The sequence below is a fragment of the Myodes glareolus genome, chromosome 17, assembly GCF_982192425.1.
Source record: "Myodes glareolus chromosome 17, mMyoGla1.1, whole genome shotgun sequence".
Lineage (NCBI taxonomy): Eukaryota > Metazoa > Chordata > Mammalia > Rodentia > Cricetidae > Myodes > Myodes glareolus.
Window position 1 is genome coordinate 60,730,949 of NC_142042.1, and position 26,266 is coordinate 60,757,214.

General features: G+C 46.3%; 1 protein-coding gene, 1 long non-coding RNA gene and 4 other non-coding genes across 9 annotated transcripts; 5 read left to right on the top strand and 1 right to left on the bottom strand.

Annotated features, from left to right (window-relative positions):
• The first annotated feature begins 6,650 nt into the window (after positions 1 to 6,650).
• LOC125408521 (uncharacterized) lies at positions 6,651 to 10,235 on the top strand. The gene is made up of 2 exons (XR_007234487.3): positions 6,651 to 6,771; positions 9,308 to 10,235. It is a non-coding gene; the product is annotated as an uncharacterized LOC125408521 (long non-coding RNA).
• Hjv (hemojuvelin BMP co-receptor) lies at positions 8,790 to 12,909 on the bottom strand. 4 transcript variants are annotated; one of them, XM_048446886.3, is made up of 4 exons: positions 12,734 to 12,909; positions 11,417 to 11,570; positions 10,475 to 11,019; positions 8,790 to 9,980 (listed from the first exon to the last, which is right to left on the bottom strand). In XM_048446886.3, exons 2-4 carry the CDS (start codon positions 11,511 to 11,513, stop codon positions 9,357 to 9,359), a joined length of 1,266 nt encoding a protein of 421 aa, XP_048302843.3. In that variant the 5' UTR covers positions 11,514 to 11,570; positions 12,734 to 12,909; the 3' UTR covers positions 8,790 to 9,356. The 4 variants fall into 4 exon arrangements, with proteins under 4 accessions (XP_048302843.3, XP_048302825.3, XP_048302832.3 ...); XM_048446868.3 differs by having other exon boundaries at positions 11,417 to 11,599; XM_048446875.3 differs by having other exon boundaries at positions 11,417 to 11,673.
• A 10,369-nt stretch (positions 12,910 to 23,278) lies between these two features.
• Trnae-cuc (transfer RNA glutamic acid (anticodon CUC)) lies at positions 23,279 to 23,350 on the top strand. Its single transcript has one exon. It is a non-coding gene; the product is annotated as a tRNA-Glu (tRNA).
• A 1,147-nt stretch (positions 23,351 to 24,497) lies between these two features.
• Positions 24,498 to 24,569, top strand: Trnag-ucc (transfer RNA glycine (anticodon UCC)). Its single transcript has one exon. It is a non-coding gene; the product is annotated as a tRNA-Gly (tRNA).
• Positions 24,570 to 25,227: 658 nt separating this feature from the next.
• On the top strand, positions 25,228 to 25,299 carry Trnah-gug (transfer RNA histidin (anticodon GUG)). The gene has a single exon. It is a non-coding gene; the product is annotated as a tRNA-His (tRNA).
• Positions 25,300 to 26,127: 828 nt separating this feature from the next.
• On the top strand, positions 26,128 to 26,200 carry Trnak-cuu (transfer RNA lysine (anticodon CUU)). The gene has a single exon. It is a non-coding gene; the product is annotated as a tRNA-Lys (tRNA).
• The last annotated feature ends 66 nt before the right edge of the window (positions 26,201 to 26,266 follow it).

Below are 26,266 nucleotides of genomic sequence, written 5' to 3' on the forward strand. Positions count from 1 at the left end.
TGTATCTCCATGAAATGACTGCCACGTCTGGCTTGAGTTCCTCCCGAGGAGCAGCCTCAAATCCAAGCAGAAAGCATTTGGTACTCCCAAACAGCCATGCCACTATTGGGTCAGTGTTGTGGACGCAGGGTTCAGCACGGACTTGTCTTTTCGTCCACGGTGGCCTGCCTAGCACCTCCCTGCACCATCAAAGCGAGAAGTTTCCGTCCTGGTCAGTTCCAGATTGTGGTGCAGGCCATAGCACATGGGACAGCTTGGGTCCTGAGGCGGAGGATGCTGCTTGACAAAGTTCCAGTGAAGCTTTGCCAAGGGATTCAGGAGCTGGTGTGCTGGCCTTTGCTTATTCACTTTTAGGAGCAGTTGTAGGCATAAGGGGAGTTTCCTGCCTATGAGATATGTTCATGTTCTCGAGGGAAACTTTGAAGACGGGATCACAACCTGAAAGGACAGTCACAGAAGGAAGAGTCTTCCTTGTGCACCAAGGATTGTGGCACCAGTAGGGTAGATTCTGAGAAATTTCTCGATAATCTCTGGATACAAGATGTCCATTGCCTTCTATTGGAGCCTGTATAAAGGAAATAGGAACAGTGTGGGTTGATGGGAAAAGAATTAGACACCAGAATCTTCCTTTCTGGGTGCGTATAAAAGCAACAAGCCTCTACTATAAATCTGAGGGATGGAAAATGTTATAATCAGTCAGTGAAATGGTTATTGTGAGTTCTTTTGTAAAGCTTGCATTTTAGAAAATAGCAAATGATTCTACACTTAACTTGGTTAAGGTAAAAAATAATTTCAGACTGTCTAATATATTGTAATCCCATGAGCAGCCAGCCAAGACACAAACTGTAAAAATAAAAGGTCCTATGCTTTGCAGACCCTGGAAATTTGTTTTTTTCTTTTTAATGTTTATTTATATGCATTGCTGTTTTGCCTCCATTTATATCTGTATGAGGGTGTCAGGTACCCTGGGATTGAAATTACAGACAATTGTTAGCTGTCATGTGGATACTGGGAGTTGAACCTGGGTCCTCTGGAAGAACAGAAATCTGGACAATTTGTAACGTCCTAATTTGACAGACACTGTTGGAAGATGTTTCAGACAAGACCGTCAGTTTTGTACTTTTTCACCCTGGGAAGTGAAAAAGAGATCTGGCGCTCTGATGCTTGCCAAATGACTTACGTAGTCAGTATTCTATATATAAAAAAGAGTCTTCCTGCTTGAGAGCGAGCTGCTAAACCCTCAGATGTGCATCCATCCCTTTCTTCCCTGCCTCCTCTTTGGGACCCAAACCCTGTTCTTGCTGTACTTGGTAAGGCTGTTTCCTCCACATTCAGCAGCCGAAATGTGTGATGGCTTTAGAAGTGGGGTCTCGACACTGAGTTATGACAGTAGCCTGTATTGCTGGGGGGGGTTGAAGGTTCAGACACTCCTTAGAAATTGATTTTTCTCACTGGGAGGTGGTGGCGCATGCCCTTAATCCCAGTACTCAGGAGGCAGAGGTGGGTGGATCTCTGTGGGTTCGAAGCCAGCCTGGTCTAGAGAGCTAGTTCCAGGACAACCAAGGCTACCCAGAGAAACTCTGTCTCGAAAAACAAAAAGAAAGAAATTGATTTTCCTTTCTCTGGAGAATTGCTGGAGTCTTTGAGTAACTTTTTAGTCACTTGCGCCACCTGCTGACCATTTGCGAAGTGGACCGTCGGAACTATTCAGGGTTTTACATATATATGTCTCTTATCCCATTCACCAGAGCAAGAAGAAAATGTGGACCACCTTTTTGTTTATTTGGCTTTGGTTTTGTTTTTAGAGACTTGGTTTCTCTGTGTAGCATTGGATGTCCTGAAATTCCTCAGAATTTCACCTGCCTCTGCCTCCTGAGTACTGGGGTTAAAGGCTTGTGCCACCATGCTGGGCTCCCCCACACCTTTTAAATTGCAACTTTACTTAGGTGTGCTTGATTTTTGATAAGGTGCTCACACTGGCAGGATATAACTTTATGGGTTTTAATATATATGTTCATCAACCAGGCATGATCTCCTAGTTCACAGTCAGCCTGGTACAGAATGAGTTCCAGAACGACCAGAGCAGTTGTAAACTGAGATTATGTCTTGAAAAACAACAACAACAACAAAAGTAAATACGTGCATATATATGTATGTATATATATATATATACACAACAACAAAAGTAAATACGTACATATATATGTATGTATATATATACAACAACAACAACAAAAGTAAATACGTGCATATATATGTATGTATATATATACAACAACAAAAGTAAATACGTACATATATATATATATATATATATATATATATATATCCATGAAATGACTGTCACAGCAAGGTTTTCTCGCCTCTTTCCCTCTCTTTGGCCATCTCTAAGCATCCATTGATATCTCTAAATATGTCAGTTTGCCTCTTTTGTTTTTATATAAATGGAAGAAAATTTAGTGTCCTCCCACCCTGATGTCTTTGTGTAGCCCAGCTGTCAGTGAACACATGATCTTCTCACGTCCTGCGATTATAGACTCGTGCCAACTGGCCAGGTCCTATTTAATTAATTTATGTACTGAGTCTAAGTTGCCCGGGTTGACTTTGGACTTGAGATCCTCCTGCTCCAGCCTTCAGAACAGCTGGCCCGGCTCTCTGCCCAGGTTTTGATGCGTTTTATCCTTGAGTGTTCTTTTTAATCAGTTCCTAGAAGTAAACTGTCTAGATTAATGGTAAATACACACTGTTATTGTCCTTCCATTTTGAAAATGTTTAATTTCATGTGTATAAGTGTTTTGTCTGCATGTATATGTGTACTGCATGTAGGCAAGGTGCCCACAGAGGCCAGAAGAAGATGCTGGATCTCATGAAACTGGCGTTATTGACAGCTATATGCTGTCATGTGGGTGCTGGGAACAAAACCAGGTCCTCTGGAAAAGCAACCAGTTCTTAGATAGCTATTTCTCCAGCTCTTTCTTTCCTTTTGTAGCAAGATCTCATGTAGCCCAGGCTGACCTCATCACTGTGTATGTAACTGAGGATGACTTTGAACTTCTGATCCCTCTGCCTCAAGATCTTTTCTTTCTTTCTTTCTTTTTTTTGGGGGGGGGGAGGGGGTGTGGGGTTCAAGCCGGGTTTCAAGACAAGGTTTCTCTATGTAACCCTGGCTGTCCTGGAACTCACTCTGTAGACTAGGCTGACCTCGAACTCACAGAGATCCACTTGCCCCTGCCTCCTGAGTGCTGGAATTAGAGGATTACATCACCAAGTCATTTTAAGCAGTACTAGGGATGAATCTCAGGACTTCATGCTCACTAATAGGCATTCCACCAACTGAACTACATCCCCATTTCCTCTCCTCTTCTTCTTCATCCTCTCCTCTTCTTCTTCCTCTTCCTCTTCCTCCTCCTCCTCCTCCTCCTCATTTCTTCTTCTTCTTCTTCTTCTTCTTCTTCTTCTTCTTCTTCTTCTTCTTCTTCTTCTTCTTCTTCTTTTTCTTCTTCTTCCACCTCTTCCTCTTCCTTCTTCTCTCCCTCTCCCTTTTCCCCTTTTCATCTTTCTCCCTTACCCTCTTCCTTACTCCCTCCCTCCCTCTTTCTCTCCCTCCCTCTCCATTTTCCCCTTTGCTCTTTCTCCCTTACTGTCTTCCTTACTCCCCCTCCCACCCCATCATACTATATAACCCCGGCTGATCTAGATCCCTGTTTACCTATGTGCACAGACTAACTAGTCTATCCTGGAGCTTGTAGTGAGCCTCTTGCCTCTGCTGCCAGCATGCTAGAATTGTAGTTAGATTCCAAGGTGCCAAGAGAGTATACTCACCTTAAAAACACCCACCAAGAGCTGGAGAGAGACACTTGATAAAATGGTTGTTTGTTATGCAAGCATGGGCTCCTGAATTTTGATTCCCAGAAATCCTCATTTAAAAGGCTGGGCATGGAGTTGGAGAGATGGATCAGCAGTTAAGAGCACTTGCCATTCTTACTTTTCTTATCGAGGAGCTGTGTTTGATTTCTGACACCCACGAGGCACCTCACAAACATCTGTTAACTTCAGTTCCAGGGGATCCGACGTCCTCTTCTGACCTCTGATGACACCAGACACACACACAGTGCAAGACATCTATGAAGTAAAAATAAATAAATAGATAGATAGATAAATAAATCTCAAAACCAAAAGGCTGGGTAGGGAGCACATTCAGACCTCCCCGAGGACAGTGCCATCCCTAGCGTCCACATCAGGAGACTCGGGTCCAGGGACACCCAACCAACCCTGCCCTCACATGCACATACCTGCACAGAGACACACATGCACAGAATTCAAAGTGACAGAAATGAATCTTTTCAAAGGCTAACGAGGCTCAGCAAGGTTTCTGCTGCTGATACACACTATGACCAAAAACAACTTAGGAAGGAAGGGGTCTGTTTCAGTCTACAACCCCAGGTCCCGCTCTGCCATGGAAGAAAGTCAGAGCAGAAACTCAGGGAGGGGCCTAGAGGCTGGAGCTGATGCCATGAGTAGTTTGTTCAGCCTGATTTCTTATACAACTCAGGAGCACAGCCCAGGGGTGGTGCACATTAATCACAGTAATCATTAATCAAGACAATGCCCTACAGGCTTGGGTACAGGCTATCTGTTGGAGGCATTTTCTCAACTGAAGATCCTTTTCCCAGATAACTCTAGCTTGTGTTAAGTTGACAGAACAAACAAACAAACACAAAACAGGACACTGGGCAGACACTGGGCACGTACGTGTCGAATCCCAGCACTTGGACAGCAGAGATAGAAGGATCTCTTGTGAGTTCAAGACCAGCCTGGTCTACAGAGCAAGACCCTGTCTTAAGGTAAAACAAAACAAAAAACCTGGATATGAAAAAAAGAGTAGGCAGGGGACTTTGAGATGGCTCAGTAAAGGCACTTGACACCAACTGTGATAACCTCAGTTTGATCCCACATCATGGAAGGACAGAATAGACTCCAAAGTGTTCTCTGACCTCCACATGTGGGCTATAACATATGCTTGACACACGTGGCCTTCCCATTAAATAAATAAACATTTGTTCTAAAAGCTGAATTTGGTGCAGTTTGTAACCCGAGTGCTGGGGAGACAGAGACAGGCGGATCCCCCTGGGGCTTGCTGGCCGGCCAGCCTAGCACTCGGTGAGCTTTAGGCCCACGGGAGATCCTCTCCTGTCTCAAAATTAAAGCAAAGACAAAGCAAAACAGGAAGGACAGCCCCTGGGAAAAGACCCCCAGAGTTACCCCCAGCCTACGAATGCATCCTTCCCCACTGCCAAAATTGATTTTTTTTTTTAAAAAAAACAAAGTTGATGTACCATTTTACATTCCTACCACATCTGGAGCATTCCATATCTTGACAATATTTAGGATGGTCAGACTTTTATTAAATTTTTTAGTTTGTAGTGGTTTTTGTTATGATACAGCCCTGGCTGACCTGGAACTCCCAATGTAGACCAGGCTGGCTTCAAAGCCCTAGAGCCCTGCCTGTCTCTCCCTCCTGTGTGCTGGGGTTGAGGGTGTGGCCCCCACACTTCCTTTTCACTGTCCTCATGGGTGGAAGCCGTAGGCTGATGTAGACGTCGTTCCCACCGGGTTCTCACCTTGTTTTATTTTTAACTTTAATTTTTAAAGATTTTTTAAAGCTTTATTTTATATTATGGGTATTTTGCCCGCATGCACGACTGTGCACCACTTGCGTGCAGCGCCCCCAGAGGCCGGAGGAAGCACACCTGAGGAGAAAGCTGCTCTTTAAGCAAGAGCTCCCGTACCATTTTAGCAATTTTGTATAAATGGCAGGGTTGGGGGTGCAGCTCAGCGGGTAGCATCCTTGTCTGGCACACACAAAGCCCGAGTTCAGTCCCTAGTACTGGATAAATTGCATGGGGGTGCAGGCTGTTGTCCCCAAACTTAAAGATGGAATCAGGAGCATCAGCCTTGTCCACCACAGTAAGTACAGGCTCCGCCTACAAGACCCTGGGGAAAAAGCAAAACTAAACAAAACACCATTAAAATGCCCATACTGTCCGTAGATTAAGGTAAAACACTGGGTAAAGTGACACGCTAACACATACACACTCACACACTCATGAATACACTTACCCACACACTCACCCACTCACAGTCACATGTACTCACACACTCACACATACACACTCACAGTCACATGCATTCCCACACTCACACATACACACTCACACACTCATGAATACACTTACCCACACACTCACCCACTCACAGTCACATGCACACACACACACACACACACACACACACACACACACACACACACACACACACACTTCCCCCATTGGGACGGATTATTTCCTAGATAAACTAAAGGTTATTTCAGAAAATAGAGAGACTGTAGTTTGAGGGACTGGGCAGACTTGCTAGAGAGGAGTTGAAGGCGGAATGAAAACTGCAGAACAGCCAGACAGGTGTTAACGCCATCTCTAGGGAGTCAGGAGGATCAGGAGGACAAAGCTATCCTGGGCTACGTAGGGTTCCAGACCAGTCTGGGCTAGGAGACCCTGTTTCAGATTTAAAATGCAGGAGACGTCTGGTAGGCCAGTGCTGTGGGAGCTCCTTTGGCCAATAGCCTTTAAGATACCAGCCCACTTGGGCGTGGTCTCTAATACTATAAACGCGGCTGTAAAGTCTGTGTTCGCGGTCTTTCTTTCGGCTTTCGCTTCCGGCTGCTAGAGTCTGGTCCCTGTTCGTGCAGAGGACTGTGATCTAGGACAATGATCTGTGAGTCTCCCCTAAATAAACAGCCCTTTATTATATATAGTTCTGAGCTAGTGTGGGATTATTTTGTATCTTCCGCCATCAGGCCAGAACTGACAGGGTGAGTGCTGGCCAGGCCTTGTGCTGGTACACAGGGGGTGTTTTCAGGAGGGTGGGACCAAGCGACACAGAGGATAACCGCAAATGTGTGAGCAGGTCAGGGAGAGGAGGCCACAGACCACGGGAACCTGAAGGAGAGGGCTGAGATGCTAAGTATCGAACCATCAGTCTTCCTGTTTGGTTAGGAGCAGGGCTTGTTCAGAACACTCCAAATACCGTACCTTCTCTCTTTGATCTTCCTCCACACGCTGCATTGCTATGGGCTTGGGCCCTTTCCCAACACTTGCTTTTTGGCTTTCCATGAGAACATGAGAAGACAGCTCTCTCTCTCTCTCTCTCTCTCTCTCTCTCTCTCTCGACAGGGTTTCTTTGTGTAACAGTCCTAGCTGTCCTGGAACTCATTCTGTAGACCAGGCTGTCCTCGAACTCACAGAGATCTGCCTGCCTCTGCCTCCCCAGTGCTGGAATTAAAGGCGTGCGCCACCACGGCCAGGCCGGAAAGGAGCTTTTGTAGTGGCATCCACGGCCTCACTCCTCCTCTGCCTGGCTCCACAGTCACAATGCTTCATTGCTCTGTTTCCTCATCAATATGCTGGAGTGGTAAAGAGTTATGTTTCTGAGTGGGCCGTAGTGATTCCTGCCTTTCATCACTCATGTCTGTCTGTGTATCTCCATAGGCACAGATAGAAGAATACTGTCTTTCTTAGAGAGTTATGCAAACAAGCCCCATTACTTAGTTTAGTTTTGAGAAGCAGGGTGGAGACAAGATTCCACATAGCTCAGGCTGGCCTTGAATTTCAAGGGTGATCTTGAACTCCTGATCCTTTTGCTTCTACTTTCTGAGTGCTGGGATTACTGAAGTGTGCTACCATGGTAAACTGAAAGAATTGCTGTTGTAATTATTATGATTATTTTGCAGTACTAGTGATCAAGCCCAGGGCCCCTGTACATGCTGCCCCAATACTCTCTCACTGAGTTACATGCCTGGGCCTTAGTGCATAAATATATGTTTTTAAGGTCTGAAAATGTGTGTGTATATATATATATATGATATATGTATATATATGTGTGTGTGTGTGTGTGTCTGCATGAGTTTATGTGCACTATTGCATTCAGGTGCCAGGGGAGGCCTGGCGGTATGTCACATCCCCTGGAACTGGAGTTGTGGACCACTGGTTAGCATTGTGGGTGCTGGGAACAGAACCTGAGTTCTCTGCAAAAGCAATAAGTGCTCTTAACCACCGAGCCATCTCTCCAGCTTCATGCATTTTTAATGTGTTTATAACTTTATTATATAGATATTTAAGTGTTAGTAACATTGCCTAGCAAAATTTAAGTTCTAAATGAATGTTCGTGGCCAGTTTGAACTCTCAGCCCCACTCCCATGGTGTTTTGTAATTCCTCCTGCCTACCTGAACCTTCTATCTCATGACTCCATGCTTGGCATCCGAGTTCCACTAGTTTCTCACTAGCCATGACTCTGGGGATAACTCATTTCCTGGAGATGCTACCTACACACTTCACAGTGCCATCTCTGTGTCGTTCCTTACTTCTCATCACTCTGCTCCTCAACCACCTTCTCCCCACGTGAACCCAAAGGCCATAGAATTCGGTGAAGAACTACATACGCACTCCAAGACATAGGTGAACTCTAACTCCAGCACTTGAGGAGTAGAGACAGTTGGATCAGCAGTTTAAGGCCAGCCTGGGCTACGTGAGGCCCCATCGAAAATAGAAACAATGATGATAATAAATAATAGTAATACTCATGATTCCTTCCTGGGAACCAGTTTTGTCCAATTGCCTGTGGCAGATACATGGCTGAAAACTCCAGGACCTCTTTCAGTGGCGTGAACACATTGTTTCAACTCCATGTCACACATCCAGAAAGGGGTTCAACACAGGTGACAGAGCACAGTGCACAGAATTCATAGCTTTAATAACGGACTAGTGAGGGCTGGGGATGCCAGTTTCTGTATTGGTACTAGTCTCAAAAGCTGACTTCCGTTGTCTGAGAGCTAGATAATGCCCGCTTCATTTCTGAACCCAAAAGCTTTCCCTAATTATTTTCTCCTCTTTCGACTTTCTTATATATAATCATGTCTTCCTTTTTTTAGTTCTTGCCTGTAAGCCACCTCAACGCTTTCATGTTTCGCTGGTCATTAGCACTCTCACAACCCCGAGGCTGTAGGAGTGATGTCAGTCAGGTGTGTGTGGAGTGGAGTAATCGGCCTACTACAAACGGGACTGGGGAAATTAATTCACGGCGAAGAGCCCCTACCAACGTCTGCAATGCAAATCCCTGATCCAGAATCCTTGTTCTGGGGTCATTTGAGTCCTGGGCCACAGCCTCATCTGATTCTGGGTGAATGTCATTGTCTTCTGTAGCTCCCTGTCCTCACTGTTTTCTTTGACGCATCTTTGTGTTTTGTCACACCAGCCTCTACCCTCAAGTCGTTTCCAGACTAGTCACGGGGTTGCTGGCCTACTTACTGAATGCAAAGCCACAGAACAAAGAGGCCTGAAAGAAGCGGCCCAAGGACGGTTGCTGGGACGAGAGGAGGCCCCGCATCTGAGGGGAAAAGGTGCAATTTCTCTAAATCCGCCAAGAAGACTCGGGCATCGTCCAGAGCTGTCTGGGCTGCCACAGTAAAGTTGGGGTCACCAGAGACTGAAACATCAAAGACACAGGATTGGAAGTAGGCATCTTCAACGGGAAGCCCTTCCTTACACAGCCTTCGGGCTGTATCTACGGCTATAGCCCCGCGGCGATTGCGCTCGGAGCGAGAGAGTCGCTGACTCGGAGGGCATCCGCCAACACACAGCTGGAGGTCCTGCTCAGCCGAGAAGGCCCGTGCCACGTCCTCGGCTACCCTGATGGAGAAGGAAAGCTGTCCAGCTGTCTGTCGAATGATTATAGTTGTCCCAATGTAGGCGGCTCGGATCTCCACGTGGCTCCCAGGGTTGGCAGTTTGAATAGACAAGCTGGAGCCCCCAGGTCGGTCGCCGCCATTGACAGAACCATCTTCAAAAGCAGCGGGAAGATTATCCACCTCGGCCTGGTAGACTTTCTGGTCAATGCATTCCTGCATGTTCTTAAATATGATGGTGATCTGTTCAGACAAAGAGGAAAATAGTTTATTAGGGCTCAGCGCATTCCCCCCCGCCCCCCCCCCCCCCCCCAGTCAAACAGCATATGTTGTCAGGGATCTGACTCCAGCAGACGCAAGTTGTCTTCACGGTCCTCAGTCCTTGATCCCATCCCCCACTGCCTTCCAATAGTATCCAATCCCTATTTAACCCCCCCCATTTTTTGTCTCAATCTTAGCAACTCCCCCCAAAAATAAAGTGTCCCTTCTGACTCCTCAGCTCTGCTAGCCCTGGTTGCTACCCCCAGCTTCTTCTTCAGTGTTATCTGCTTCTGAATAAAATTCCTATAGAGAGGAATTGATTTAGAAGAGCAAATGTTTGGATAGCGGGAAACCATTCAGAATGGGGGAGGGGATGTTTGGGGAAGATGAGGAACCAGGAGCTGGGTGGCTGAGGAAGGGTGAGAAGGAGTGGACCCACGAGAGAACTACATTGGGAGGAAAACTGAATCCCTGACCTTCCGGGTGGTGGTAGCGTTGGCCCCTGATGCCACGGGGGAACTGGTGGCCTGGACAAAAAGGAAGTCGTTATCCAGCAGGGGCCAAGCTCCTTGGACACGGCATGTGTGAAAGTGGTGGTGGAAGCTGCGCACATGGGGATCCCCGAAGGAGGCGCAATGCAAGAAGCCCGGGGCTCGACCGTGCAGCCGGAAAAACCGGGCCTCGTAGTCACAGGGGTCTGGGGTCGGAGGGACTGGGCCAGCTCCGGGAAGCGCGGGGCCCCGGGCCGGGGGCGGGGCCGTGGGGCCCTGGCGGGAACAGTTGTGCTGGATCATCAGGTCCTCGATGCCGTGCACAGCGGAGTGGAAGGCGAGGTCCCCGCGGCAGGTGCGGGCCGTGCGCCGAGTGCAGAGTGCATAGGAGCGCAGGGCACGACACAAGCCACCTGACACCCCACCACGGCCACCTCCGCGCGGCGTGCCCGGTGAGACCCCTTCCCGAAGGTTCAGAGTGGACGAGACGTATTCGGCATTGCAGCGGAGAATCTTGCACTGGGAGTGAGCTGAGGACAGAAGGAAAAGACACTGAGACGGTGCCCAGACGCAGGTCCTAGCCAAGTCCAGTACACGCCTGTCAAAGGGCATCCTCCATCCCAGCCATTCCTACCACTCAGCGGGGGCAGTTTCCAGCCCCAACCTTCAGCCCCCTACTCCTCGCCTCCTTCCCTCTTTTTCTCTACTAAAAATCGTGTAAGTCAGCCAGACTTCTTTTCCCTAGAGTCTAGGGATCCGTGTCCCTCTGCCAGTTAAATGGGAAACAAGACAGGCCTTTTTCAGAGCGGGGCGAGGGTCTGGGACTCAGCACCCATTCCCCCTCCCTCATATGTGCTCACACGCGCACCCCCACCCGGCACAGTCTAACCCCTAGATGTGCCCAACCTTTCCCTGGCCCTTCCTTACCCTGTCCACAGAGGAGCAGCAGTAGAGTGAGGGTGCTTAGAGTTGGGGTACCGCCGTGGGGAAACCAGGGACTAGGGGCCTGGCCTCGATCCCCCATACCTATCCAGCCAGATTTCCCCAGGCGCCGGTTCTTCCCAGCTGATGAACCTCCTACCTAGTGAATGTCGACAGGCAGTTCTGTGACTGGAAAAAGCAATGTGACTGGGTGTGGGGACAGAGAAGGGCCTGAAGATGGGTCAAGATGATGAGGAGAGAATCTGGGGAGATCAAGGCAAGAATTACACAGACTGGAGCTTAGGAAGTGGGAGGCTTCCAGATGGTGAGTGTGGCTGGCGAGCCCCTGTGCCCATTCCTGTGGCCACCTTCAGGTCCCTTGTGCAATACCCCTAGGCAGGGGTGGGGGATGGAGGGAAGGTTGAATGACCTCAGTGGGCAGAGTCCACCGTATTGCCCCATCCTGACTACCAAATAGTAGATGTGTCAAAAATGAAGGGATTCCTGGGGAAAGTGAGGTCCTGATGGTCTCAGTGGGTTCCCCAGAAGTCCTGGGGTCTGATAATGCTTTAAAAAACATACCCTTTGCTTGTCCCTCCCAACCATGAGAGGCCCACCACCCTTTTTTCTTCATTGTGTTAGAAGGGCACAAAGGGTAAACATCGTAGACTAGTGCCTTTTAGAACGTCACTTTTCCGGTGAAAGAGGAACCAATCTCTTAGCTACTCCAGAGGCCCGACATTATGATCCCCCTCTCTCAGGATAGGATAAAAACCAAGCATTCAAATTAATACTTGTTTTTGCCTGGTCAACGGTTTGTGCACTTTTCCAGACCTGGAGAGTAACTCTTTCTACTCTCCCCACCCCATTTACAAATCCAGAAGTTCCTGGCCTTTGAGGGGACAGATATCGGGGAGGGTCTGTCTCCCTTCCTCCTGCCGAAACCCGCTCTTTGGAGTAAGTCTCTGAATTGGGACAGAGTCCTGTGGGGAGGTCTCAGAGGTTGAGGTAGGGGCTGGGAGTGTACCTCAGTGGTAGGTGATGCTCAAGGCCCTGGGTTCGGTCCTCAGCATTATCCCCACACCCCACAGCCCAAAGTCTTAGTGTACTAAAGTGCAGAGGAAAGTTAAGAGGGCCGGAAAGAGGCGCCATGAAACTTTACATAGACATGGCTTGTAAACCAGAACAACGAGGCCGGAGGAGTGGATTGGGGGACTTGGTAAGGAGAAATCTTAGTTTTCAGAACAGATGTCTGTCATTTTATGAAATTCTAGCCTCAACCCAAACACTTATCAGAGCAATTGCAATATCATCTGAACTTACTGTTTCCCGAGGTCAAACATTATTCTGATACCCGGTTCGCCAGCCATAGTTGCCTATTCTGTTGGTCTGCTCCAGCCAGGGGTCCCCAGTCTCTTTCTCCATGTCTCTCCCAGTTCCCCAGACTAGCTGCAATCTCACCGAGGTCAGAGAGCCAGAGAAGGTTTGGTGTGGGGGGAGGGGGGGAGGGAGAGTGTATGACTGGCCCTAGACAGCTGAGAGGAGGAGGGAGGTGGCTACTGAGTTGACAGTTTTAAAAATAGCTAAGTCCAAAATTCCAGGAGCGTTGGTGGCAGTAGGGTGTGGGAGTGAAGGCAGTGAGGACAAGCGGGATGGACGGAATACGGATTGTTGGGTATCAAGTGAGAGAGAGAGACTAAAGAAACATGACAGCCAAGTCAGATATCTAACTCCAGCTTGTATGCTCTACCTTCCCGGCCACTCTGTTCCTCCAGCATTCTCAGTAACGAGCTCCTGGCCCTTAAGAATGGCAGTGGGTTGCTAAATGCCTCTTATTTATTGCCCTCATCCTTACTGTGCTAGTATCCCATTGAATGCCCACGTATGGGATGTGGAGGTGTCTGGCTTTGAAGATGGACAGCAAGCATCATTCTGAGACCCTCCCCCATCTCTGCCAAGTATTTCAGAAGCTGAAAGGCCCAGCTGTTCAGAGAAGAAATCCGAGAGCGCAATTGTTTGGGAGGAGGGCTTTATGCAGTTCGTCCGGCTTGGATCCCAGCAGCTGTCCTTCCCATCCCCACGTTTCCATGATGCTAGTCTGAGCAATAGTTCCCCCTCCCTCCCCTCATCAACACACACAAAAATCCTAAGTGTCTAGATTGTGTGTGTGTGGGGGGGGTGTAGGAAGACAATAACAGGCGAAGTAGGGAGTTGGGGGACAATAGCAGAGGCAAGGGGAAGAGCCAGAGTAGACATTTTTGACACTATCTATCCATGGGGAAGAGGCATTGGGATGGGGAGAGAAGAGAGTCAAGAATATACTTCTGTAGAAAGATACTGACTTTCGGAAGATATTATTAGAACCATGGAATTTATTTGTGTCCTGTTTTTGCACCTGTAGGCACTTCTGGGGTCACCTCCTTCAGTATTTGCCAAGGGAAAGCAGCACAGGACTGCTTCCTCTGGCCCTGTCAGCTCTACACCCAGTTCAGTCTACAGGCCCAGATACACATGCAACGCCTAAGCTATTGGCCAAGCAGAGTTATAATTAGTATAGTTTTTGTGTGATTATCCCAGGTCTGGGTGGTGGGAAATGAATGAACAGTCTCTGCCTACAATGGTGTGATGATCAGCAGGAGGCAAGAGGATCAGGAGTTCAAGGTCAGCCTGGGCTACAGGAGAACGTGTTCCAAACAAACAGCAAATGCTGTGGTCCCAATGCTGCCTGGGTTCAGGTCCTGAGACAGGGAAAGGGCATTAGTGTGAAGAAATGAATTGTTCAACCATAAGATGAGTTTCATGCAAGTGCCCACCTCCTGAATTCTCCGGCCATATTTATTTATACATCAAAGCAAGTATGTTTTTCCATATTAACAAACAAGATTTTCCCATCCTCCAACATTAATCTTTGGCCAAGGCAAATAGGTCAAATATGTTTTCTCCCAACTTTTACATCAAAACATCTACAAACCAAAAACACTTTATCATTTTGCTAGCTTGGCCAAATATCGAGCCAGGTACATTTTGTCTTTACAAAACTAAAAGGTGGTAAACATAGGCACACATTTTCAAGACCGACAGCCCCGTTCAAAACACATTTACAGAAATAGGGGTGATCTGCCTCATCCTGTCAGCACTAAATTAGACCAGCTCCTGAGGTCTGGAGTGACAGCTGACATCTCCAGACAAGAAACCTGGGAAGCATCAGCTCCTGAGGAATTTTAGAGGAAAATATTAAAGAAAAAAAATGGGGTTTTGAGGGGGTTGGAGAGATGGCTCAGCCGTTAAGAGGACTGGCTGCTTGCCCTGAGTTCAGTTCCCAACAGCCACATACATGGAGGCTCATAGCCATCTGTAATGAGATCTGGTGCCCTCTTCTGGCCTGCAGGCATTCATGCAGGCAGAACACTGTATACATAATAAATGAAAAAAAAATCTTAAAAAAAAAATCACATCTGTCCCGTGTGTGACTGGCAAAGCGGCACTAAAAACTGCCAAGAGAGTCATGAGAGAGAAGAGAGCGAGCAGGCCGCATGGTCCCAGCAGTCTTCCGCGCTGTCCCCACGTCCGCTGGTCCTTGTTGAGCGAGACTGTCCCTGTGGGCATTGCCTCATCTGGAGAGCCGTTGGACGATCACGTATACTGGTCCAAAGCTAGGCCCCACAGTTCCCAACAAGCAAACAAAAACATTTCAATCTGATTTTGATCAATTCCCGGTCTAGAACCATTTACTAATTTACAGGAAACTTGGGAAACATCATATGGACCTTTGAGGTGCAAATTCGGATTGCAAAGGTGTTCTACAGGACAAACGGCCTGGCTCAACAGTAGATTCAAGCAAAATTGGAGAAGGAAGCATTAGACTGGAGAGGACATCAAAGGACTGGGGATGGCACTGGCCTAGCATGCCTGGGACCTGATGTTTGATCCACTGGGAAAAAAACAACCAAAAACAAAAACAACACGCACACGCACACACACACACAGCAATCAAACAGGTGAAGGTGTTCAAAGAAACTGAAACTTAAATTTGACCTCAACAAATCTCTGTGAAAATAACAGTCAAAGGATTTGCTGAAAAAGAATGTTTGGAGCACAGAAAGATGGATTCAGAAGGGAGATGGAGCAGTAAACACACAAAGAGATTTCTGGCAAACCCACATCTTTACTGTATCGTTAAAAACAGCTACTTTGGGGCTGGAGGATGGCTCAGTGGTTAAGAGTATTGGCTGCTCCTCGAGAGATCCAAGATCTGATTCCTAGGACTCACATGGTAATTCACAACTGTCTGTAACCCTGGTCCTAGGAGACTCCTATTTAGGGGAAGTATTAGCTAATGGAGAAACTAAGTTACACAAAGTTGCTGACTACACCCCATTCCCCCACCCGTAGTCATACAGAGAATGTTGACCACCCAACTTCCCCTATAAGCTGGGTAATATTTCAAACAGCCCCTGCAGATATCTGGAAGACATAAGCAGGAGGGCTGTTGCTATCCCCCTTAGATACTAATAGCCTATCAGGAACTAACAGCTGAGCTTTACCTAATCTTTAGCCAATTGTGATATAGGATAAGTAATTTTGTATTTTGAGAGTGTAACCTTGTACACTTTGTGGTTTTTGTCTTTATAAACCCCTTACAATAGTAGATGGGGTCCTTCTCCCTCCATCTGCTGTGACAGACCAGACCCGTACTAGCTAGTACAGAAACGGAACCTCGCTTTTGCACTCGGAAGTGGGAGTGTGGCTCCATGGTGGCCTTCTTGGGGGATCCAGGACTCAGGCACAACAACCCTAAACACATGCGTAGCCAGAGAGCTAAACAGAGTCCGGAGGCCCACCCATAGTTTATTTTCCTGAACCTCTCACTTCTTGTGTAAACAGGAAAATCCACCTGGCACTTCATTATTTTGTGTCAAATGATAGAAACAAATCCCAGCGTTCAGGAGGCTGAGGCAGAGGATTACTATGAATTGGTAACTAGTCTGGGCTACAAGTGACACTCTGTCTCAAAATAAGTAAAAATATTTTTTAAAGAAATTTAAATATAACACATTTAAAATTTAGTAAAACTTTAAAGAGGGCAACATGGAAAAAAATAGACATTTTTAAAGCTCATTTTGGATGAACCTAGCAGTGGGGCCTCATTGTTCTAAGGACCTACTTGACAAATTCCCTATATAATAACTTTGCCTTTTGATAGCTTGATACTTATATATAAAATAGCAAATATACATTTATATATTTGCAGAGAACCCGGGATTCAATTCCTAGTACCCACATGGTGACTCACCACAATTCAAAACTCCTGTTTCAGGGATTCTGACCTCCACGGGCATCAGGCCTGCGTGCATACAAAGCACTTACATATATAAAATAAAAACATCTAGTTTTTAAAAATGAGAACTCCCAAGTGTGGTGGCATACATCTTTAACCCATACTGTGAGTTCCCTGCCAGTCTGGTCTAGGCATTAAGATCTTGTCTCAAAACAAACAAGAAAAGAAACAGAACTTCCCGTCTTCCCCATTCTGTTGTAACTATTTAGATTCTCAGTTACACTCTTTTTTTCTAAAGCAGTCTCCTGTGGTTCAGGTTGGCCTCAAATTTCCTGACAAGGCGAGGATCTCCTTTGGCCCACACACCCAGCCTTAAACTATTTTTATTAGCTTGGATTTTTTTTTTTTTTGAGTTTTGTTATATATGTGATCTCTTTTATAGGTGAAAAAACAAAACAACAACAATCAAACAGACTTGCCTCAAGTTTATTTGTAAAAGACCTCAGACACTAGTCGTCTACAAATAACGTGCGTGGTGGGAAGGGGTCCCACCAGTCCGTCTGTCTTTCTGTTGCCAGAGGCCTTGGAACCTCTGGGAGCCTGAGAAAGGGTATGAGATAAAGAAAACATAACTTTTGGAAGAGACGGGAGGAGCCTGGCTCATCAGACAGCAAAGGATCACCAGGTTCTAAAACCACATCCATTCCCAGCATTCCAGGAGGAAGACAGGCTGAACATCCCCTTCCTTTGAAGGATTCCTTCAAGTCTAACACTCCTGGTTTCTTCACTGTGTATCTGTGGGCACAAGAACTTTTGCCCTCTACAGTTAGGGATCAAATAAGACCTCACATATGCTAGGCAAGCAATCCACCTGAACTATATCCCCAGACTATACTGAAGAGCTCTTGATATATATTTTTAGAGTATTTTCTATTAAAAACAGGTCTCTCTATGTAGCCTTGATTGGCATGAATCTCCTTTCAATTTTTCGAGACAGTCCTTGAACTCAGAGATCCACCTGCCTTTGCCTTCTGAGTGCTGGGATTAAAGGTGTGTCACACCCAACTTAAATAGTTCTAAAATTATTTATTTAGTGTGTGTGTGTGGGGGGGGAATAAATGTTAGAAGTTGGTTCTCTCCTTGCACTATATGGATCCAGAGAAGCAAACACAGGCTGTAAGGCTTGGCCTGACTTGAAAGTACCTTCACCCAGCTGAGTCGTCCCGCCGGCCTTTGACATATATTTCTATAATGCTGTAGGTAAAATAACCAAGTCAGACTGGCAGGAAAGTTTACCATAAGAAACTAATGCCCCCAGGGTTGATAAGTAACGTCTTGGGCTTTTGCTGTTTCCTGTCCCCAGGCACTTATTGCTATCAGATAATAATGTCCCTAGGCCTGGGCTTTAGTCACTGTTGTTATTTAGTGTCTTCTCTTCTCATTAAATGTTAGATTTTATTTCCTTCCTGGTCCACCTTAGATTTGGCTTGCATTAATTATCCTAAATGCAACTTGAATCTTGGCACAACACAGGAAGTTTCCCAGCTAATCGGCCTAGATGGAGTCATCAAATATTGGCTAAGCACATAAAAGTAGCTAAAAATATGTAACAGCTAAGGCTAGTGCAATCTTTCCGTGGAAACAAAATCTGCTCAAATGAAGTGTAACAGCTGAATATAAGATAAAAGTAATACAGTGTCCCTGGGATACATGCCCTGCTGGGCCGGAAATAGCCTCGGCAAAGCCGGGGAGAGCACAGCAGGAAGCCAGAACGCTTTGTAGGTGCGGACTCTCAGACTACACCCCACACCAGTTACACCAGAGTCTCCGGGGAGGAGACTCAAATTCAAAGCCTAAACATCATCTCTGTGGTTGAACCACTGGCCCACGAGGATTGTGCACACAGGACTAGGTAGGCAGGAAGTACTGTGGGTGATTAGGAAAAGGCAAGATTAACATCCCATGCAGGAATATATGATAGCGCAAATGAGGATGACAAGCAGATGTTGGACGCTTCTATTTATTGTTATTCCTTAAACATCTATTGTTAGTGGGGCATGGTGGTGCAAAGGCAGGTGGATGTCTGTGGATTTGGGTACAGCCTGGTCACGTAGTGAGTTCCAAGTCAGCTAGGGCAACACACACACAAAAAAAAAAGTTTGTAATTTTATGTGTATGCGTGTGCAGAAGAGTAGAAGCCAGAAAATGAGAGCAGATCCTCCTGGGATGGGCGTTAAAAGCGGCTGTGAGGGCGGGTGGTGAGTGCTGCAGGCTGGACTCAAGTTGTCTCAAAGAACCACAGTGGCTAACCACTGTGTTAGCCACTCAGCTGTTTCTGCAGCATATTTGAAAACTTTTTTTTTTTTCAACTTTTTGATCCCAGGTCTCTCTGTGTAGTCCAGGCTCTCCTCAAACACAAGATCCTGACTTGCCAAATACATGAAGTTATCTGATACATGACCTTCCTGTCTAACTTCTTGATGACTTTTTTGGGGGGAATTGTTTTGTTTTGTTTTGTGGTGTAGATAGGGCCTCGCTATATAGCCCAGGCTGGCCAAGGACTGATGATGCAGACCAGGCTGGCCTTGGCTCTCAGAGATCTGCCCTCTCTCCCCCAGTGTTATGATTAAAGGTGGCTGGCTTGAGGGGTTTTGAAACAGAATGTCGCATAGCCCAGGCTGCCCTTGAACTCCTGATGCTCCTGCCTCTACCTCCCAAGTGCTGGGATTTCAGGCAGGAGTCACCAAGTCCAGCTCTAGGATGAAGCTTTTGAGCTCCAACCTTTTTATAGATGAGTAAAGTATTCGTATATCACTAGAGGCTGAGGGATTGCTTCCTGAAGTCTAGAATAATACAGTCCTCTTTCCCTTGGAGAGAGTTTTCTTCTCAAATCCATGACTTCCATCTGCCGAGCAAGCACTCGACCACTGAGTCCCATCAGCAGATCCCCGGATGCCGTTTGACATCTTCATTTGCTGAAGGCCTTTTGGACTGTCTACATTTCCAGAGACCCAGAAGTATCCGTATCTAACAGTGCTCCCAGGAGCACACATATACAAATATTTATTTAGTTGCTTTTAGTTCTTTGGGGCTTCTTCCTAGGAGTGGAATTACTGAGTCATATTCTATATTTGCCCCATGAAGGAGCTGCCAAATTCTCCCACAGCGGCTGCAGCATTTAATACTTTTATCAGTAACCCCAAGGGGCCAATTGCTTCTCCTCATCAACACTTACTCTTTTCTATTTTTTAAATAATTTATAAATTATTAATAATTTATAGCCATCTACACCTGGTAGGTGTTGCGGTGAACTGAATGAAAATGACCCTCATATGTTCATAGGGCGTGACATTGTTTGAAAGGATTAGAACATGTGACCTTGTTAGAGTAGGTATGGCCTTGTTGGAGGAAGTGTGTCACTGGGAGTGGGCTTTGAAGTTTCAGAAGCTCAAGCCAGGCCCAGTGGCTCGCTCTTTCTTCCTGCTGCCTGCCAATCCAGATGTAGAACTCTTAGCTCCTTCTCCAGCACCCTATCTGTCTGCATGCCACCATGCTTCTCACCATGACAATAATGAACTAAACCTCTGAGCTGTAAGCCAGCCCCAATTAAATGTTTTTCTTTATAGGAGTTGCCGTGGTCATGATGTCTCTTCACAGCAACAGACTACCGACTAAGACAGGTGTAAATGCTGTCTTAAATGTGGTTTTGTTTTTATTTCCCTGTGGCTAATGTTCTCATGTTCTTGTTGGCCATTTGAATAAGGATATATTTCCATTTTTATTTATGTGTGTGTGCATATCTGTGTATGAGTCTGTGCACGAGTGTAGCTACCCTTTGAGGCCAGAAGAGGGCAGAACGCCCTGGAGTTAGAGTTAGAGTTGGTTGTGAGCTGGCAGATGTGGGTCCTGGGAATGGAACTCAGGTCCTATAGAAGGGCAGGAAGCATTTTTACCAGGGAACCATCTCTTCAGCACCTCCCCCATCCCTTCATTCTTAAGGATATTAGATTGGATACAGAAATCTGGGTTGAGGGTCCTACAGAGCTTTAAAAAAAGTTGTGCCTTCTAATGAGAAATCCATTGCCATTCAAATCATTTTCCTGTTTTTAATTTCAGTATTCTTTGCTTTCTTTCTTTCTTTCTTTCCTTCCTTCCTTCTTTTCTTCTTATTTTAACTTCCAGCAGTTTCTGTGAGGTGCTTTGGCATTCGTATGCTGTGGAAGTTTTACATCTGTAGGTTTGGCGCTCCATCAAATTTGGGGGATTAATTTTTCAAATTCCTCCCTCCACCTCAGATTTTTTTTTTATTCTTTTGAGATTTTATTAATTTTTTATTTTATATGTATCTGTGTTTTGCCTGCAGGTACATCTGCACACTAAATGTGCCTGTGGAGGTCAAAGAGGGTGTTAGATTGAGAGACCAGAAGTTAGGCAGACAGGGAAAGGGGCCATGGATAAGTAATAAGTAACAAAGTAATAAACAATATTATTTATTTATAATTATATATGTATATAAATGTAAGTAATATGTAATAGAGATGGCAAATTAGCAAGTAATAAGTAATAAAGATGATTCTTCCTCAACCTCCTGACTTGAGGCAAAAACTGACTGAGACAATTTTGTCACCCACCATGTGGTTCCCTGCTGATGGACTGGCTCAACAAGTTGGAGGTTGAATCCAAACAAGTCACTCACACAACAGTTCTGGGCCACCCAACCATCCTATCTGTCTTCAAAGTGACCGGCCCTAAAGTAGGGGAGGAAGACTTCTTCCAGACCTCGAGAAGAAACTGACTCAAGAAACTGGAATTTTCGGCTTTCCAAGTATCCTCTCTCTGCTTCACATAGCCCTAAATCCCTAAATCAAGTATCCCCAGGACTGACAGCGCCAATGAGGCAGACCAGTGCTGCAACCATCTAGCATGCACGGAGCGAGAGACCTATTATATTAGACTCGCCCATGACGGGACAGGATCCTGAGTTTTTGTGACAATAAATGTCTAACATTTGGGTACCTATTAAGTCCGGGATGGGAGGAGTTCAAGAGACAGATTCCTGGGGGGCGGGGCAAAGGAGTTTATGAAAAGAGTTTGTTTAATGCCACGAACCAATAAAGACGCAGCAGCATGTCCGGGCTTCCGAGTTGAGTTCAGGCCCCAGCACCAGAGACAGGCATCGTGGCAGGGTCCCTGAAGGGACTCAGGGCCCAGTGGTCTCGTCTAACAGCTCTCTGAGGCTAGGGGAGGTCTTACAGGAAGAATGGGCAACCGGGGATCCCAGGCAGGGGGCAGGGAAGGCGGGGTTCTTGGGCCTCACTGCAGAGCCCACTAGACAGGGACTCACAATGTCGCCTGTCGTAGGGTGCCTGTCAGTATCCATGACAACACGAGGGAAGGCTGCTACAGAAACTATGCTTGAGCTGGGTCTCCAAGTACGGGGGGGCGGGGGCAGAGAGTGGATGAAGGAAGAGTAATACTTAACATCTTAGCATGCTTATTAAAAACAAAGCAAAACAACCAAAAGACACCCTTTCGTCAAACACTCCCATATCCTACCCTTTTCCCCTCCTGTTAGGTCCTGTTGATAACGAACACATCATTAATGATTCTTCTTTAAAATTCTGTTTTTGTCTTTGTAATCCATTATCAAAAGTGATGTCTCTACTCACTGTAGGCTTTGACCATAAGGCAGAGAAATAATTCATCCAAGTGTAGGGAGGTGCTTTTAAACCGTTCTAGTTGAATGTGTACAGTTGATTACTTCACGGTTAGCATACGCGCGCGCGCACACACACACGCACACCCAGACAGACAAAAGACAAGGTCGAAGGACCGGCTTTTGATTGCTTAATTTTTGGATTTTTTCCTCAACTTTTTGTTTTAAACTATTTCAAACCTACAGAAAAATGGCTATACCAGTTCTATTTGTTGCCTTGGTTGCCAGCATTTTGCCATGTTTGCTTTCTCTCCGTCTCTCTTCCTCCAGCTTCGGTGCAATACCGTGGTGGTGGTTGTGGTGGGGGGAATAGGGAACTTTAAAAGGTTTACCTGGGAATGCTCGCCAATTTTTTTCCTCCCGACTCTTTCAGATTAAGCTCTTTTTGATGTTGTTTGTTTGTTTGTTTGTTTTTTAACTGGGAGGCGCTTCTGCCAATCAACCAGCAGGCGGATTTCCCTAGTCTCGGCACCATCTGTGATAGGAGCTGCAGCTAGGGCTGCTATCCTGGAGACCAAATGTTTTAGCGTTTCTCCCTCGATGCTCTTTATATCTCCGAGGGAAAATTCGAGCTTCTTTTGGCAAAGTCCAGGCCAGTCCAGGCGATTTGACTGTCTAGGGAGGAGCTGTCTGTCTGCGGAGGTTTGTCTTCTTTTTGCTCTTGGGACTGTGATCCTGTGTACGTAATCCTCTCCAGGGTTTAAGAGCCAGGCTGGAGAACGCTTTCGCTGTTTTCTATTCTGAAGAAACGTGTGGGGAAAATTGTCTCGATAAGGACAGGGTCACATACAGAATCTAGAAACTGAATAATGGAAACGCGGAAGCACACAGTTATTTGGAGTCATTTGATTTTAACGGGAGGTTGCAGCCAGCTTCCCTGGTGGTCTAGTGGTTAGGATTCGGCGCTCTCACCGCCGCGGCCCGGGTTCGATTCCCGGTCAGGGAAAATATGGTTTTTCTACTCTTTCACAACGAAAGTACAAAATCTCTTGAAACATGAAAATGTAAAGACAAGTTACGCTACAGTTTTAATATCGGATATCTAAAAAAATTTTTTAAAAAACATTTTCCAGTAGACAAATGTATTCTTTGGTAAATTCGTCTGATTTTTCAAAAGAATGTTTTACATAATTTAGGATTCAAATTTGCGAAAACGCACAACTGATGACTTCCACGTTACATTCCCTCCGTGTCTACTGAGGTGATCAGTGCTATTCTCAACTTCGGAGACGCTTTGTGTTCTTGCACTAATAGAGGCAATGCCCTCTGCGCCTTGTCTCTTCCGCGTGACAATTCTTTTTCAATCCTGGCTGACTTGGGTCTCTATGTAGACCAGGTTGGCCTCCAATTTGCATATCTGCCTCCCAAGGCCTGAGATCACCAACTTGCCTCACCGTGCCCGGTTTAACAAGCCCCCCCCCCCACTTTTTTAGAAGTAGAGTGTTTTGTTTGTTTGTTTTAATAATGGCATGTACCAACCAGTCCATCGTTTGACTAGCTTTATGCTAATGACCTCTTAGGGTTTTGCTTTTGTTTTGATCTGATATAAATCAATAGGGAAAACACAAAGACTCAATAGAAAACTCAGGCAAACTATAAACCTCAGTAAATGCAAATCACTAAGTGTAAATAATTGCCAAACCACGGAACATGGTCCGTTTCATTAGTGATAAAATACATACAAATTAAAACGAGACGCCATAATGACATTCTGTACTTTTGTAAAGAGAAGAAAACGGTATATTGCGGCTGTTTGACTCGCTAAATAGTGAGTAGATGGGCAACACGTTTCTAAAGAGCTAAGCACAGGTCTCAGCGCAACCGTTTCTGCATTCGTCTAAAATCTCCCGCAAACAAATCACAGCTGAGCCTTTCCTGGATCATTCGATTCCAGAAGCTCCCTTCAAACGGTAAAAGGAACTGATTTTCTTTAAACCTGGAGATCCAGGGCCACCACAGTAAATTCAACAGGACGAATCCTAGAGTTCCAGAGTTTCTTTTTCTTTTTTTCTTTTGTCTTAATTCTCTTCAGTGTCTAGAAATTTGTTATTGTATTCTTCATATAAAAACTAATCTCGGGTCCATCTCAGCGGGCGTTGGTGGTATAGTGGTGAGCATAGCTGCCTTCCAAGCAGTTGACCCGGGTTCGATTCCCGGCCAACGCAACCGTTGCTTTTTGTGTTAATTCCAACCCCCGGAGCTTGTTCATTAAGTCCGTTTGGACACAAAGTGGCCTTGTAGGTCTACTTGGTGCAGCAGTCTGGCGTCGCAGACATACACTATTATCCTTTTTACCATTTTTAATATACTCTTATTCTCTTTAGGGAAGTGTCTGAAATGGAGGCTGCTCTCTTTTGAGACTTCAGAGGCGGCTCTACCTTCTGTTCGGGAGGGAACGCGTGGCGCCTTGGTGATTGGAGTCAAAAACCACCTCCCCGGACTAGGGCTCCTTCACTTTTTCTTCAGCTCGCCAGCTCTGCTCCTTTTCCAGTCGCACCATTCTGGTAACAAAACACACGATTCCAAAGCACAGGCTGGAGTATGAATAGGAATATCGTTTGAGGGCTGCCTGCAAAATGGCTTGCTTCTTTGGAGAGGAATCACAGAAGTGGGCCGGTGCTGCGCTGTCGGTTTCTTATCTCAGGGTAGGAGGAGGGCTGGGAATTGAGGAATTGCTGCTCGCGCCTGCAACCAGTGAACGTCAAGGTTGCAGTCAGACGTTTGACCTTGCAATCTCGTACAGTAAACAGGCTCTCACCGGCAGCTACTCTTATTCAAAGGGCATTATATCGACGCCGCAACCCGCTGCTCATCCGGTGGCGCGCCGTGATCGTATAGTGGTTAGTACTCTGCGTTGTGGCCGCAGCAACCTCGGTTCGAATCCGAGTCACGGCATGTAGTAGTACCGTCCCTTTGCAGCTCTTTTGTTGACGATTTAAACTAACAAAATTCTTTTTTTGCCTTTGCGGAAACACTGAGTCACTAATTTCACGCGGCTTATCCAACAAGAGGAACCCAAGCTCCTGGGAAGAACCAGGGTTGCAGAGGAGTCTCTTTCCACTTTCCCCAGCAGACGGGCCAAGTGCTCCCGAGACCCCGAATGTTGGCGCCTCTTCTACCAGGCGGAAAACCAAATGCGGGGAGCCGCGCGCTTGCTTCTTCAGCAAATACTACACCGGAATGCTATACGAATGTATCTCGGTGAATTTTACAGCAAATGGCCTGGACCTTGTTTCTCGGGCAGCACAATCTTGGTGTTTAAAAAGAAACTTCCACCGAAGAAGAGTGACTAAGGACCTATTTTCGCAGTAAGGGGCCCTCACGCCCCGAGTTATCATCACTGAGGCCTAGCCACCAGAGTGGAAGCTCAGGCTCCCCGAATACGAGTCTCCGCACGCCCGCTCCCCACTACCCTGTCCCTGCACCGACTGCTCTCCACCTTCCCGCGCTCGGTCGGCTGGTCCTCAGCACCACGCGCCCGGGACACCCAGCTCCCAGGTGACTCCATTCAGAAGGAATCGGAGGAGACAGGCCCGCCTGGCTCTATGTAGTCCACTCTCTAAACTTCAGGTTCCTCAGAAGTAGAGTTTCATTCAAAAGCTATTAATATAGGCACCAAGTCATAGATTCTAGAAGTTTGTTAATGCCAAATAAAAGCAAAGAGAATGATTGCGACACTATGTAGATACATTATATAGGCTCAAGATCGGGCAGAGCCTTAACGCCCGGCTAGCTCAGTCGGTAGAGCATGAGACTCTTAATCTCAGGGTCGTGGGTTCGAGCCCCACGTTGGGCGGTTCATATTTTCCCTTTATTTCTTTTCTATAAATTCTAAAAATTTCTACCATTTGTGGGTTTTATT

What these genes read in the sequence shown, in the direction of transcription:
- Hjv (XM_048446886.3), bottom strand. Translation starts at nt 11,513, where the DNA reads ATGGGGGATCGAGGCCAGGCCCCTAGTCCCTGGTTTCCCCACGGCGGT. An exon ending in GCTGCTCCTCTGTGGACAGG is followed by an intron (nt 11,020 to 11,416) that starts GTAAGGAAGGGC and finishes TTCTGTCCTCAG; the next exon opens with CTCACTCCCAGTGCAAGATT. An exon ending in ACGCTACCACCACCCGGAAG is followed by an intron (nt 9,981 to 10,474) that starts GTCAGGGATTCA and finishes TTGTCTGAACAG; the next exon opens with ATCACCATCATATTTAAGAA.